Below are 13542 nucleotides of genomic sequence, written 5' to 3'. Positions count from 1 at the left end.
CATTCATTCAGATTCTTGACATACTATCTGTATACCACATAATTTCATATCACATTCGCCAATTATCATCACTCTCCCCCCCCCCCCCCCCCCCCTCCCCCCCAAAAAAAACCCCCCAACCCTGGACCCTTTATCTCACTAATTATTGATAGAACATTTAGAGGTGGCTTTTGACCGACACGGTCAAATTTGTCTGTTACAAAATTTGTATTCACAGCGTTTAATGACAAGATAAATAAATAAATAACATTGTTAAAAAATAACAGAAGGCTTATCACTTTTAACACAAATTTAGGGTAAGATATATAAAAGCAATAAGGAATAAAACTGTCTTATATATATATATACACAGCTGTTTCTTCTCTCTAGGGTTCATAACGATTCGAAGTGCCTAAAGGTTTGATCAGAAGAGGAGATTAAAAAACTCAAAATAGGTCGAAAAACAAATATCGAAATCTAGATAAAAAGGTGAAAGATCCAAGTAATGTCAATTTTTGACATATTTTATTGTATCATAAATATCCAACTTATACAGTTTTATAATTTTAATAAACTTCATAATTATCAATGCAGGATTTCTGAAGAACATTAAATACATGTGTGTATTCGGAATCGTGTCTCTATTCGGAAGAATTCAAATGCGACAAGCTGCAAGTTACGGCGGCTGTATCTCCATTTGCCCACTTTTTAAAATCACAATATGGGGGAAATGTTGTGATAGGGATTATAGTCTATTTCAGAGTAGTTCACCTTGTTTTTACCTGTTATTTACCTGGGATTTTCACCTGTATTACCTGTGCTACATGGCTCATACCTATAAGGAACTATAAGATATAAGTAGCTACATGTATAATTTTATGCAGTACTTTATATAGGAAAAAATACACATTGATTACAGTATTATTATTTTGTTGTTATTTATGATGCGCAATGTACCTGTTTATAAGTATTTATATTTAAATATACAGTACTTTATATGAAAAAAAAATTGTTTAAAAGCTATTAATGTTTAATATTAAAAGTAATAAGATGTATTTTCATTTGATGTTGTACAATTCAAAATATATGTCAGCATTTAAATTTCGTTTACCTATGTACTATCTATGTTTATGTAAAGAGAATTCCGGTCGTTATCCAAGCTGATGTTAATTAATTACTATGGGGGGAGGGTGGATGATTATAGGTGACCATTGGTCAATTATGATCCAAGCTGCTGCTGATGATTAAGTGGAGGACGTCTGGTTTAATGCGCTAGAGGAGCTGGAGGATGCTGACCTACCCGTGGACACCCTACCCTTCACCGACTATGTTGTATCCCAGTGGATGGAAGGAGACCGACAGACCTGGAACCACTACGCAACAGAAGGACACCAGACCACCAACAACCTGGAAGCTTGGCACGGGAAGCTGAAGAAGAAAGTCCGTCAATCCCACCCCAACATATACACAATCATCAGAGTGTTCCAGGAGATCCAGGCGAGCAACGAGATCGACAGGATACAGAAGGACGCAGGAGGACCAACCAGACCAAGATGCAAGAAGTACAGAAACATCGACCGCCGACTGACGCAACTGAAGTGTTACGTAAATTGTATTATATTATGCAAGTGTAATGATAAAATGCAATATGTTACTGCTAATGTATTACTAGTGCTTAATGTATAATCTGCTATATATGTTTGTAAATATGTTATGTATCTAATATTATATATATGTGTGAATATAATGTCCTTTTTTAACTGAAGAATGTAATATAAAATGTATGAAAAATGATTTTAGTATATATATTATAATGTATTACCAGTGCTTATGTATAATGTTTGTGGATATGTTAACTATCTAATGTGTGTTCTTTCTTATATATATATATTTATATTTCCACACAATTCAGACTCAATGAACCTACCACAGTTAACTCGAGTCATTTTTCAATGAACTATATCAAGTCCGGCGTAGGAATACATTTGTTGAGCTTAGACTATATATTTTTAATTCCTTTTCAAAAGTGATCATATTTATATGAAATAAATTCCTTTAAAACTAATATTTGTTTTAATTCGCTATTAAGTTTGTTCACGAAAGAAATCCTGAAAGTATTAACCATATGTAGACGAAGAGTGATGACGTACATTTCGGTAAGTTCTGTGGTAGACTTGCACAAGTCCCTATTTGTGAAAAAAGACAAAATATCGTACAAAATATCAAACAAATATAAATATAAGGATTGAATAAAGTTATGTTGAGGTGTATGGGGGTATAAACCTCAATAGGTCTTGAGACAAATTTATTATGAACTGCCTTTGCAGTTCATAAAATTTGTCTCAAGACCTATTGAGGTTTATACCCCCATACACCTCAACATAACATTATTCAATCCTTAAATGTATGTAAATATGATGTGTGTATGATGAAATTCACGAATAAATGATAAAAAAAAAAAAAAAACTATAACTTAGTGTTATTTTCCCCACTTCTCAGGTACATAAATATACCTCTCTTTTTGCCCACTTTTTAGCACAGGTAAATAATACAGGTAAACACAGGTAAAATTATTATAGAACTGACTATAATTGGTTTTCCATTGTTCTCCTATGTATACACTTTTCTTTGTTCTAAAAAAAGTGGGCAAATGGAGAACACACCGTTACGGCAAGCCTGGGGAATTTAAACATTCACCAGCAGTTGCTATCACCTGCAATCTAAAAAGGTTTTACAAAAAACACAAGATTTTAATACCTAACTTATATGAAGAGGTGTAGCTTCTGACACAGTGAATTATTTTCTAAGGAAGCATTTATTTTCACTCGTACTAAAGTCAAGATTCATTTTGGTATAACATCTAGAGATGATTTAAGTGAATTCGAGTATAGGAGTGTATTATGCTATGTCTAACAGAGATTAAGCTGTAATGTGCTAGTATGGATAAATAGGGCATACAGAGTATTGTGCTAGCATAAAGGTGGATGATAACGCAAATATGCCTACTGACAATTGTCTCACAAATTTGACAAATTTCTTTTTCTTAACTGCCGTATAGAAAGGAAAACATGGCCAATTACAAGTAGCACTCACAATTACTTATTCGAATTCTATTGATAAACTTTTAACCATGCGTCAACATTAAAAAAGTGTCGCATAATATGTGTTTGATAATGATTAAAAAAAAGAAGATTTTAACACTAAATATTTTTTATGACTAATTATCGATGTACCATCATGTTGGTTCTCAGGAAATTACTGTGTTGGGGGGAAAAGTCACCTTTCTGCCGATCAGACGGCGCTATCAAATAGGTTAATCAAGTTCACAAACTAAACATCATCAATCCGCCCACAAACTGCTTCATTTTCTCCTTTAAGCCAAGCTTCGATATCGTAATATAAGCGTCTGTAAGATTCGGGCCGATGTAACTTCCGGCATAATTCACAAAACGGATTAGTTTCATAGCTAAAAGATTCGTAGAAATGTTTCCATTGAAAATAACGTTGAAACGCTGTAATATTCTTTGATGTTTTTTCTATAAACTTACCGAGTTCCCTTGGTGATGAAAAATCGTCTGTGCTTATATAACTTCCGGGAGGCAAAAACATGGAAGCTTGACCTTTGAACCCTCGTACAACCGGTATTGTATTAAAAGTGGTCTGGTAAACTTTAAAAACTTTCTCGGTTATGTAATCAGTACAAATAGAGTTTTCAAAAGCTAAATAAAACTTGTATTTGTTCAAACATTCCTTATCTTTACTCAAAGGACATTTTAACTGACCGCAGGCACCGTATATATCAATCTTGATGTATTTGGAAAGCTGTTTGATGAAAACCTCTCGTTTTGATGACGTAGTACAATGAGTTACAAACCAGCTGACGGGATTATTTGAACTTGGTTTAGGTGAGTCATTCGTAATATTTGAAAGAACATTTGGGCGTTTCCTAAAATCACCATAAGAATGTCGAATATCGGCATCTCGTCGATATGCCATGGTCAAGTTGAAAAGACCGCGCCATTTTGACAAAGATCCACGCCAATATACAGGAGACTCACTTCCGTGTAGTATCCATACCTGTCCACGTGTTTTCTTTGGTGGCCTTGGATAGGTATACCCGAGACTCGGACCTTGGAATATCACAGCGTCACTTGTAGACATATCGACATCAACACCCCAAGTCATAGTGCATGCATCAGGGCAGTCAGCAAACGCCGTTTGTTTCACGTGATCTGGTAAGTTATAGTAATGTACTTTTATAATTCGGGGTTTAATTACTTTTTTTATATCAACTAAGGATTTTCACCAATTGGTTCTTGTGGAGTGTCTTATTTTCTTCGCTGTGTAGTTTTTGTTGAAATTGTGCATCATTTTGTGCCTCCTCTCCGAAATGTTTAAGTTTTTCCAAATATATATCGACTGTATCATTAATTCTATTGAGTATAGACCATCGACTTTGGGAGTCCTTGATCACATGTCGCTTTTCATACCATCGTGGTATACTCCGTGTCATCTTAGTCGTCTGGTAGGTGTCGTGTAGGATTTTAAACGACAGGCAGATGACACATACCGCCCATACCGCCGTCACAGATTTTCTGTAATGTAAATTTCAAATGTTAGTCCCCGAAAATAAACAGACCTAGCTACCTGTTAACGACATCGTAAATCAAAATTGATCACCAAGGACAACAAAGATCAGCATACGGGCATTGAAAACGTGCAAAGAGAATAACACCACGAATAAAATTGAAAGGAAAAAGACATAGGCTACAGTTATGATAATTAAGATAAAATTATTTGCTGAAACAATAAACTGGCCTCAGTATGTAAGTATGATATGTGAAATGTCTCATCGACTCGCGCCTATACCATTTGATACCAATTTTAATGGGGAACCATTCATTTTGCCTTTTGTTGGGCAATATACTAGCTTTGTATTACTGTGGCCTCCCTTCAGGATCAGGAGTGGTTTCCCTCAGTGGTTTATCTTTAATGGTCATAACATAATTCCATTGTCTCTTTCACAACATCCTCATTTAGTTGCTATCAAGCTGTATACCCTACTTGTGTCGGTTTGTGTTTCTCGCAAAGCTGAGAAACGGGCTGTCATGGCCGAGTCCTTGGGCAAGACACTTAACTGTAATTGCTCTTGATTGCATGCGACGGGCCTCCCGTATGTTGTTTAGTGAGGTAGTCACCAACTACTACTAGGGTACCCCGCCTCAAAATGGCCCTAGCTTTTCATGAGACGATAATCCAGTAAACAAATAAACAAACAGCTGTTGCGAGGTTGCCAAACCATATCAAAATCATTTTGCAAACAGCTGAACAGATTTATTAAGTGTTAAATTGATATTACCCCTTTTGTAATTGTAATTTTTTTTGGTTAAAGTTGCAAAATTATCATGATCATTATTTAGTTGACTGGTTTCAACGTGAAAAGCATTCAAATAAGAGTCTACCATTAACATATATACTGTAGTTAAGTAATAACAAATTATGACTTAATTAGATATATAACTCTATTCATGTGAGAACATGTGTCGAGTATGTACGGATATCAATACAGATATGTAATATATATATATTTTGTCATGTTGAATCTTTTTTGGTTTATATATATATGCGTGCGTTCGTGCGTGATGTTGTATGTGTGTGTTTTTGTGAAATTGATAAGTATAGTTACTGTCACAATGTGATCAGAAAAATTATCATATTCAGAAAATTAACATAATGCAGGAAACATCACCACCATAAGTGCATAATAACACGCTGGCAAGTTCAAACACAGGGACCATATAGAACACTACTGTGATTAAATTGGGTATTCTACCATGTTTGCTATGCAACGCCAGTTTTGATTGGTTTAAAACCATGTATTATTAACTCAGACTCGGATATTTTGCAATTTTAATTATTAACTCAGGCCTGCGGCCTTCGTTATTAATTTAATTGCAAAATATCCTCGTCCTCGTTGTATATCCTGCAACAATACATTAAATTATATCTAATAATGTAATTCAAGTCAGCTAGCGCACCATGATTGTTTGTCTGTGACACATGTGGCAGTTATACCAGTAGGTCTGCCGCATCTAGGCAGTTTATCGCTTATATTTACGTTCTATTAATGAATCGCAAAAATAAAAAAATATGAAAAAAATCTTCCAAAATTCAAATTTCCCGCTTTCTACCGTCAGGTCAGGTGAATATCTAGAACGGTGCACAAGTAACAGCTGACGTCACATACTCAGGGCAACTTCAGTTATACTCTCATAGATGAAGCTGCTTTTGGTAGGGATTTACTAGTAACATATAAGGGCATTGCCACACCAAATGTAAATATCAACGCATATCTGAAAACCATATAGTCATTATTGTAAATATGTCAACAATATCAATCCCGACATATTTGCTTTACATTCTACACAGTAAAATTACACCAATTAATACTGACATATTTACTTTACATTCTACACAGTAAAATTACACCAATTAATACTGACATATTTACTTTACATTCTACACATTAAAATTACACCAATTAATACTGACATATTTACTTTACACTCTACACAGTAAAATTACACCAATTGATACTGACATATTTACTTAACATTCTACACAGTAAAATTACACCAATTAATCCTGACATATATATAAAACTAAATTATTTATTCGGAAATGTTCACTTGATACATTTCTCAGAAAACTATAGCAATTTTATAATCCTGAGTAGGATGTTTTATTTCGTTTTACCAAGTAAAATATAGAAAAGTTTTCATTCTACAAAATTTATATTTTGATCATTCAACGCACTGCTTACAAATGACATACTGATATGCTCTAATTACTGTCTATAAAATCAGGTTATGAAAGAGGAAAAGGAAATCAACCGGAAAGTAAAGAACGCCACAATGCATGCTGATAACAAGCCTGGTTATACTGACTGTATGACAGGTGATTGTGAGGTTAACTCAGCTGACTTCACAAGCCAATTTAGGCATATCTAATCTAGGTCACATTATAGTGTTAGCCGTGGTTTTTATTTGTTTGTTTTTTTATGTGTGTTTAAGACAGCCTTGTTAGCTTAATAGCATTAAACTCAAAGCACTGGCTTATATATAGATGACATAAATGCTATCACAGCTACAGTAAATAGCTTATATACTTCAAGACCACATGTGTGTATAGTTTTTATTGCATTAATTTGTAATAGTGAAGCCAATGTTGTACATTTGTTTATACAAAAAACTTTTTTGATTAATCTTTTTTCGTGTAAATGAACCATTTTTTCAACAAATAGGTAGCAAGAGGACATAATTTACAAATGTGTTTGATACATGGTTTAACGAACTCGCTTTCGTTCTTTCGATACAAGATATGCCCAAATGATATTCTTGTAAACAATATAGTATCATCGACATGAGTACTTGTTCACACTCTGGCACACAAACATGTTTTTAAACCTCTATACCGCTACCTCCTATCCTTGTGTTACCTGAGAATTCGCAGTATGCCCCCACCTCCCTGATTGTGACGATAGAACTTTTCATCAATACTTACAACTTCATCAGTCTTCGTCGGATCACTCTCCCCAGTGGTAAAGCTCTGTATGTGCACAGATGTCTGTTTCTTCTTATCATACTGAAGTTCGTGATTCACTTTTATCCCTGGTTGACGAGTGAATTCAACACACCCCTTTACGGTTCACATGATGCACGATGTCACTGTATGAACGTCTGGCACATCTGCATCCGACCGAAAGCTACACGCATCAGACCGAATCCTACACATTTGTGTGCACGTGGTCGGTAAGTCTCGCTATACCTGATACACTGCTACATATATAGACTCCGATTTCTGTTGGTGGTAGGCGTGACTAACCCAACACCTACACACATACATCGAGCACGATATATCGTAAGTTATCGTTATTGTCGATTGTCTCCTCTGATTTTTCTCGTTTTTTTTTTTGCAATGTCAGATTGCATTGATAACACAACTCCGAATGTTTGAAACATATCCGAACAATAGAGTATGGACAAAAGGTGTCTATACCTTGTGATGTTACAGACTGTAGACATACGTGTATTTCAATACATCAACAATATTTCTGAAATATTGACTTTTGTATCATTGCAACACCATCTGTCAGCTTCTACATTGCTGAAGTAAAACGTATGGATAGAAAAAGATCAATATTCGTTTGAAACAAAGCCCCATCCGGGAAGGATGTTTAGTAAACGTGAAAATATGTATATATGAACACAGATAATTCTCCCAATCATCAGTTAATTAATTATGACGAAACTGTGTTGAAATCTAAATCTTGAAAATGCAGTAAATGAATATAAATTACAAGGATACAGAGTTGCTGTTCTTTTGAAATATTGATTAGTTTACGACAATGTATACTGTCCTTACCTGGATTCCCCCCAGATATCTGTGTGATATCTGTAAGATTAATGACCTAGTCACGCTATAGGCTATACGTTTGTCCAAACAAATATGCATCAAGAATTGGACACGTCCACGGACCTGTAAATCGATAGACATGTGATGTGTACGCGATACTATCATACAGCTTCTCTTGACATCAGGTCCTACAATTCACCGCATTGGAACACAGGTACTTGTGGACATGATTATGATATTTCTAATTCAAATGTTTCATTATAGACGAGTAAATTAATGTATTACAGTCGCATGCTTAATTTGAAAAAAAAAATCGTACCTCGGCCTTATAAATACTAAAAGGTAAGCAAGTAAAAGATCGAAAATCTAGGTCACCGCCTACCCTCTCGAGGAAATCCCTGTTCTCCCTGAAATATGCATTGCTTTACTGCTACAAGCCTTTGTGTCATCGATTCAGAAATTATTTTTCTTCATAGCTGGCCATCATTTAATAACTGTTGTGCCCGCATTACTCAGAAATTTATATCCGAACTCAAATTAAGTTACGATCACAACGACCATTCAGTCTTCCTTTACGGAAGTGACGACAACACAGCTAGTAATGGCGTTAACACCCGATGCAGTCCGAAACATTATTTTGTAAATTATATCCGCGAAATTTAAATATTAATTTCGGACTGCATCGGGTGTGAACGCCATTACTAGCTGTGTTGTCGTCACTTCCGTAAAGTGTGAGGTTCCATTACGCAGTCCAGTAATAATTCTAGCAGCCTCTATTTGAATAAATTCAAGAAGTGCTGCACCCTGCTGTGTACAATTACCAACGATAATATCACCATATTCTAGCATGGGTCTTATGTAAGCAGTAAATAAGGTAATTAACGTTTTACGATTCATTCTATATTTTACAGACTTCAATCAATTTATGCGTTTATATGCTTTGTTATAAATAAAGTTGATATAATGATCCCACTTACCATCTTTAGAAATAAATACACCATGATGCTTATGAGCTGAAACATTTTCGACAATCTCATTTTGGAAAATGACATCAGGAGAAAGAATATTTCTTTTTCGACTAAATGTTAGTGATTCAATCTTAGTAGAGTTTTTATATCCAATTTCTTGGACCATATATTTGCATTATCAAGGTCGCTGGATAGATTAGTAGCTCCATCAGCTGGATTATCATGTATTACTTTGGAAATAGATGTGGCATCAGCATTAGTTATGCATTCAGTAATATCATTTACATTTTTGTATATAGATCAGAAATTTCATTTCAACAAATTTTATTGACATTTGATGTTATTAGTCAAAAGGATTAAATAACAGGCCAAGCCTATATCAATTTTCTCCTATAGATCAGAAATAGAAATGGACCGAGGACTGTTCCCTGGGGAAGACCGGCACATACCTGTCTATATGATGAGAGGAAGCCTTCAGTAGTCACTCTATATTTACGATTACTTAGGTAATCTTTAAACCAGTTAAGAAAGATTTCCGTTAATACCATATTTTTCAAGTTTGAATAATAAGCCAGTATGCCAGACACGATCAAATGCTTTACTTACGTCACAAAATATTGATTCAATTTCAAGTCCTTCATCAAGTTTTTGTATAATAGTAGTATACATGAATAGTAATTGATACTCAGTAGAATCGCCTGGTATAAATCCAGATTGGTATTTTGTTAGTAATTCAAACTCCAATATATGATTATATAAATGTTTGAAGATAAGTTTTTTCCCCAATATCTTACTGAAAAAAGAAGTAATGGAGATTGGACGATAATTAGAGACATCCTTTTTATCACCTTTGCCTTTATACATAGCATTTATATTAACCAATTTCCAAGACAGAGGAATAGAACCATTTGCCATAGTTTTATTGGATAACACAGTTAAGGGGAGTTATTAGTGATGGGGTAAGAAGCTCGATAACTTTCGGAATAACTTCATCAGGTCCTGCAGGCTTCTTGTCATTAAAAATGATGAGTTGATCCCTCACTTCCTCCTCATGAAATAAAATACTGCTAAGTGTGTTAGGAGGATTCAGGACCAGGGGGTAAGGGATCAATATTATCAGAGGATGTCGATATGGATGTAAATTAGTCAACAAGACATTCCGCTTTATGAAGGAGATGAAACAACAGTGTTATTATGATTCAGTGATGGAATACTAGGTAATTTGTTATTAATTTTCAGAATAGTTTTCCACCATTTAGATGAGGAAATATTTGAATCAATTAAAGAATTTTCCATTTTTTTTTACAGAAAGATCTTTGATAGTAGTATATATTAGGCTGATAGCTTCGTTCCTAATGTTCCTTAAATCAGACTAATTATCTGGATCATTGGTCTAGTTTAATTTCTTTTTTATGAATTCTATTAATCTGCCTTAGTTTTAATCTTATCTCGTTTGACATCCATGGGTTATCATTCGGACAAATAGTAACTTTCTTTAAATGTATACATCATTTATAGCTTGATTAATTAATCAACAAGTAAAGCATTAGAACCATTCGCATATTGTTTTTTCTATACTTACCAAGTTCATATTATCAATCATTTGATTCATTTTAACAGCGTCAGCATTATTGTACATGAGAACATTTTTGTGTATGAACACCGCATAGGAAGCACTTAAATTGATAACAGAGCGGTCACTACAGATTGGAGGAGATACAAATACATTTTAAACATTATTAGTAAGGACATTATCAACTGAGGTAGAGGAGTCCTGAGTTATTCTTGTATGATATTTTACAAAGTCGTACATATTATATTTTGTTTAAAGTCTTTTCAAGTGAGAGTTAGGATGAATATTACTTATGTTTACATTAATGTCACCAGTAATAATAATATCTGAATTTGTGTTATGTGAGTCATCAGTTACATGATGAAGTATATTATCAAGTTTATACCAGTAGTTGATGTTACTATCAGGAGGTCTATAAATATATCCTAGGAGTATTTTGTGATTTTTCACTGTAATTACTGACCAAAGCAACTCTAAATCAGGATTCTCAAGATCAGATATTCTTCTCATAATGATACTATCCTTAACACAAACCATGATGCCACCCCCTGGGCGCAGACAACGGTCCTTTCTGAAGATCTTATTAGAAATATTATCGAGAAATAAGTCGTTGTCATTAACCATTTCATTTAAATGACTTTTAGTTAAACATATACTATCTTTATTACTTAATTCAGCCTCTAATATATCCAGTTTGTTTCTTACCGCACGGATGTTAATACAAGCAATGTCTAGACTGCATAAAGCGCCTGGATTTTTGTTCAATTATCCATATACAAAACAACTAAAATCAATATTAAAACAAGGAAGAAATGGTCATTCGAATAATGATAACCGTAGTAATATATATAATACGTATGTCTGTTGATTCTGTCAGAGAATACTTAAGACTGATTGATACTCTGCTCTATATAATGGTAAAGACATACGATAGGTTTTTTTTAGTTTGATAGTGTATGACATAAAGGACTTCTCAGTTGTCAGGATACCCCCCACTACAATGAGTACTATTGAGGTGTTGAGGATTTGAGTCTAGATTTAATGTAGAGGTAAAAGACACACTTTCGCTGTCTTATCTCACTTGTAGATGTCAAGTGTCGTAATGTAAATGTAATTCAGCCTAGATTTAATGTAGAAGTAAAAGACACACGTTCTCTGTCTTAGTCTCTTTATATGTGTCAAGTATCGTAATGTAAATGTAATTCAGCCTAGATTTAATGTAGAAGTAAAAGACACACTTTCGCTGTCTTATCTCACTTGTAGATGTCAAGTGTCGTAATGTAAATGTAATTTAGCTTAGAGTTAATGTAGAAGTAAAAGACACATACCCCCTGTCTATCCACCTGGTAGGTGTCAAGGTTCTTTATGTAAGTATAATTTGTAGGGTGGGGTATGTTGTTCTGGATTGTAGAACGACATGGAGGCGTTTTTATCCCCACCTAGGACCAAATGTTTTTCTTGTATTTCAAGTTAGGTGTCAGACTTGGAAATCCATATTTTCAAGTCCGTCGTTTATATATATTAAACGGCCACTTTCAATTCTAGCCAGTCTCTGTCTTGTCTTTATGGTTGCATGTATTTGGTCCAACAAGCTTGCCCTCACGACGGTCGAGTATAAATATAATTTGTACATACGTTTGATATATTTTTGAATCTTGAGTACAATTACGTTAGCATGGCGGTATTCTATGTTTTTGTGTGACAGTACTGATAGAAATCGGGTTAGAGTTTTCTATGAAACACATGGGTTTCGATTCAGAAGCTTAGAACTCTGATATGGGGCATTTTGTCTCCTAAGGCCAATTAATTTGAATCAATTTGTATAAGACAAGTGTAAACAACATGTGACTTTAAGAATAAAGGCAGCACGTGCTACTTAAATATTGTCAATTTACACAGGAGACTGGCAGCAGCTGTTTATAACTAGATATTGAGTATGATAGGCTGACCTAGATACAAAGTGCTAGTTACTGCTACAAGTGTAATACTGATGTACTGGCTATGGTCGTCAAGATGATTGGTATATATTGTCTTATGTTCTATCAACAATTATTTAAGGACAGTTGTGATAAATGATTGGTTTATATTTTTTAATATTATATCAACAATTAAAGTTATTAAATGACAGTTGTGATAAATGATTGGTGTATATTGTTAAATGTTCTATCAACAATTATAGTTATTTAAGGACAGTTGTGATAAATGAATGGTTTATATTATATAATGTCATACTAGTTGGGTGACACCTGAAGGATGTCACAGAAAGAATGAAGCGTAGTGAGGGGCGATAACTCTGTTTCAGCAGTTTTCATCAAAATCGCTCAATATATAAATTTCAAGCAATGAGAAGACTATGTGTTAATTGTTGGGCCGCGGGGGCCGAGTGGTTAAGGTGTCCCAACATTTTATCACTAGCTGTCCATCTCAAAGGGTTCGAGTTCGAAACCCACATGGGGCAGTTACCTGGTACTGACCGTAGGTCGGTGGTTTTTCTCCTGGTTTGCTTGCTTTCCTCTCCCACCAAAACCAGGCACGTCCTTAAATTACCCTGGCTTTTAATAGGACGTTTAAACAAAAATAAGTAAAACTGTCTAGTTGCCAAGGAAA

General features: G+C 34.5%; 1 protein-coding gene across 1 annotated transcript; it reads right to left on the bottom strand.

Annotated features, from left to right (window-relative positions):
* Positions 1 to 2323: 2323 nt before the first annotated feature.
* Positions 2324 to 4281, bottom strand: LOC117316578 (alpha-(1,3)-fucosyltransferase C-like). Its single transcript, XM_033871239.1, has one exon. It carries the CDS (start codon positions 4162 to 4164, stop codon positions 3310 to 3312), a length of 855 nt encoding a protein of 284 aa, XP_033727130.1. The 5' UTR covers positions 4165 to 4281; the 3' UTR covers positions 2324 to 3309.
* Between the last annotated feature and the right edge of the window lie 9261 nt (positions 4282 to 13542).

The sequence above is a fragment of the Pecten maximus genome, chromosome 18, assembly GCF_902652985.1.
Source record: "Pecten maximus chromosome 18, xPecMax1.1, whole genome shotgun sequence".
Lineage (NCBI taxonomy): Eukaryota > Metazoa > Mollusca > Bivalvia > Pectinida > Pectinidae > Pecten > Pecten maximus.
Note: the sequence above shows the minus strand (reverse complement) of the source record. Positions and strands in the feature narration are given on the sequence as shown.

Coding starts and splice junctions, on each gene's coding strand:
- LOC117316578 (XM_033871239.1), bottom strand. CDS start 4,164: ATGACTTGGGGTGTTGATGTCGATATGTCTACAAGTGACGCTGTGATA.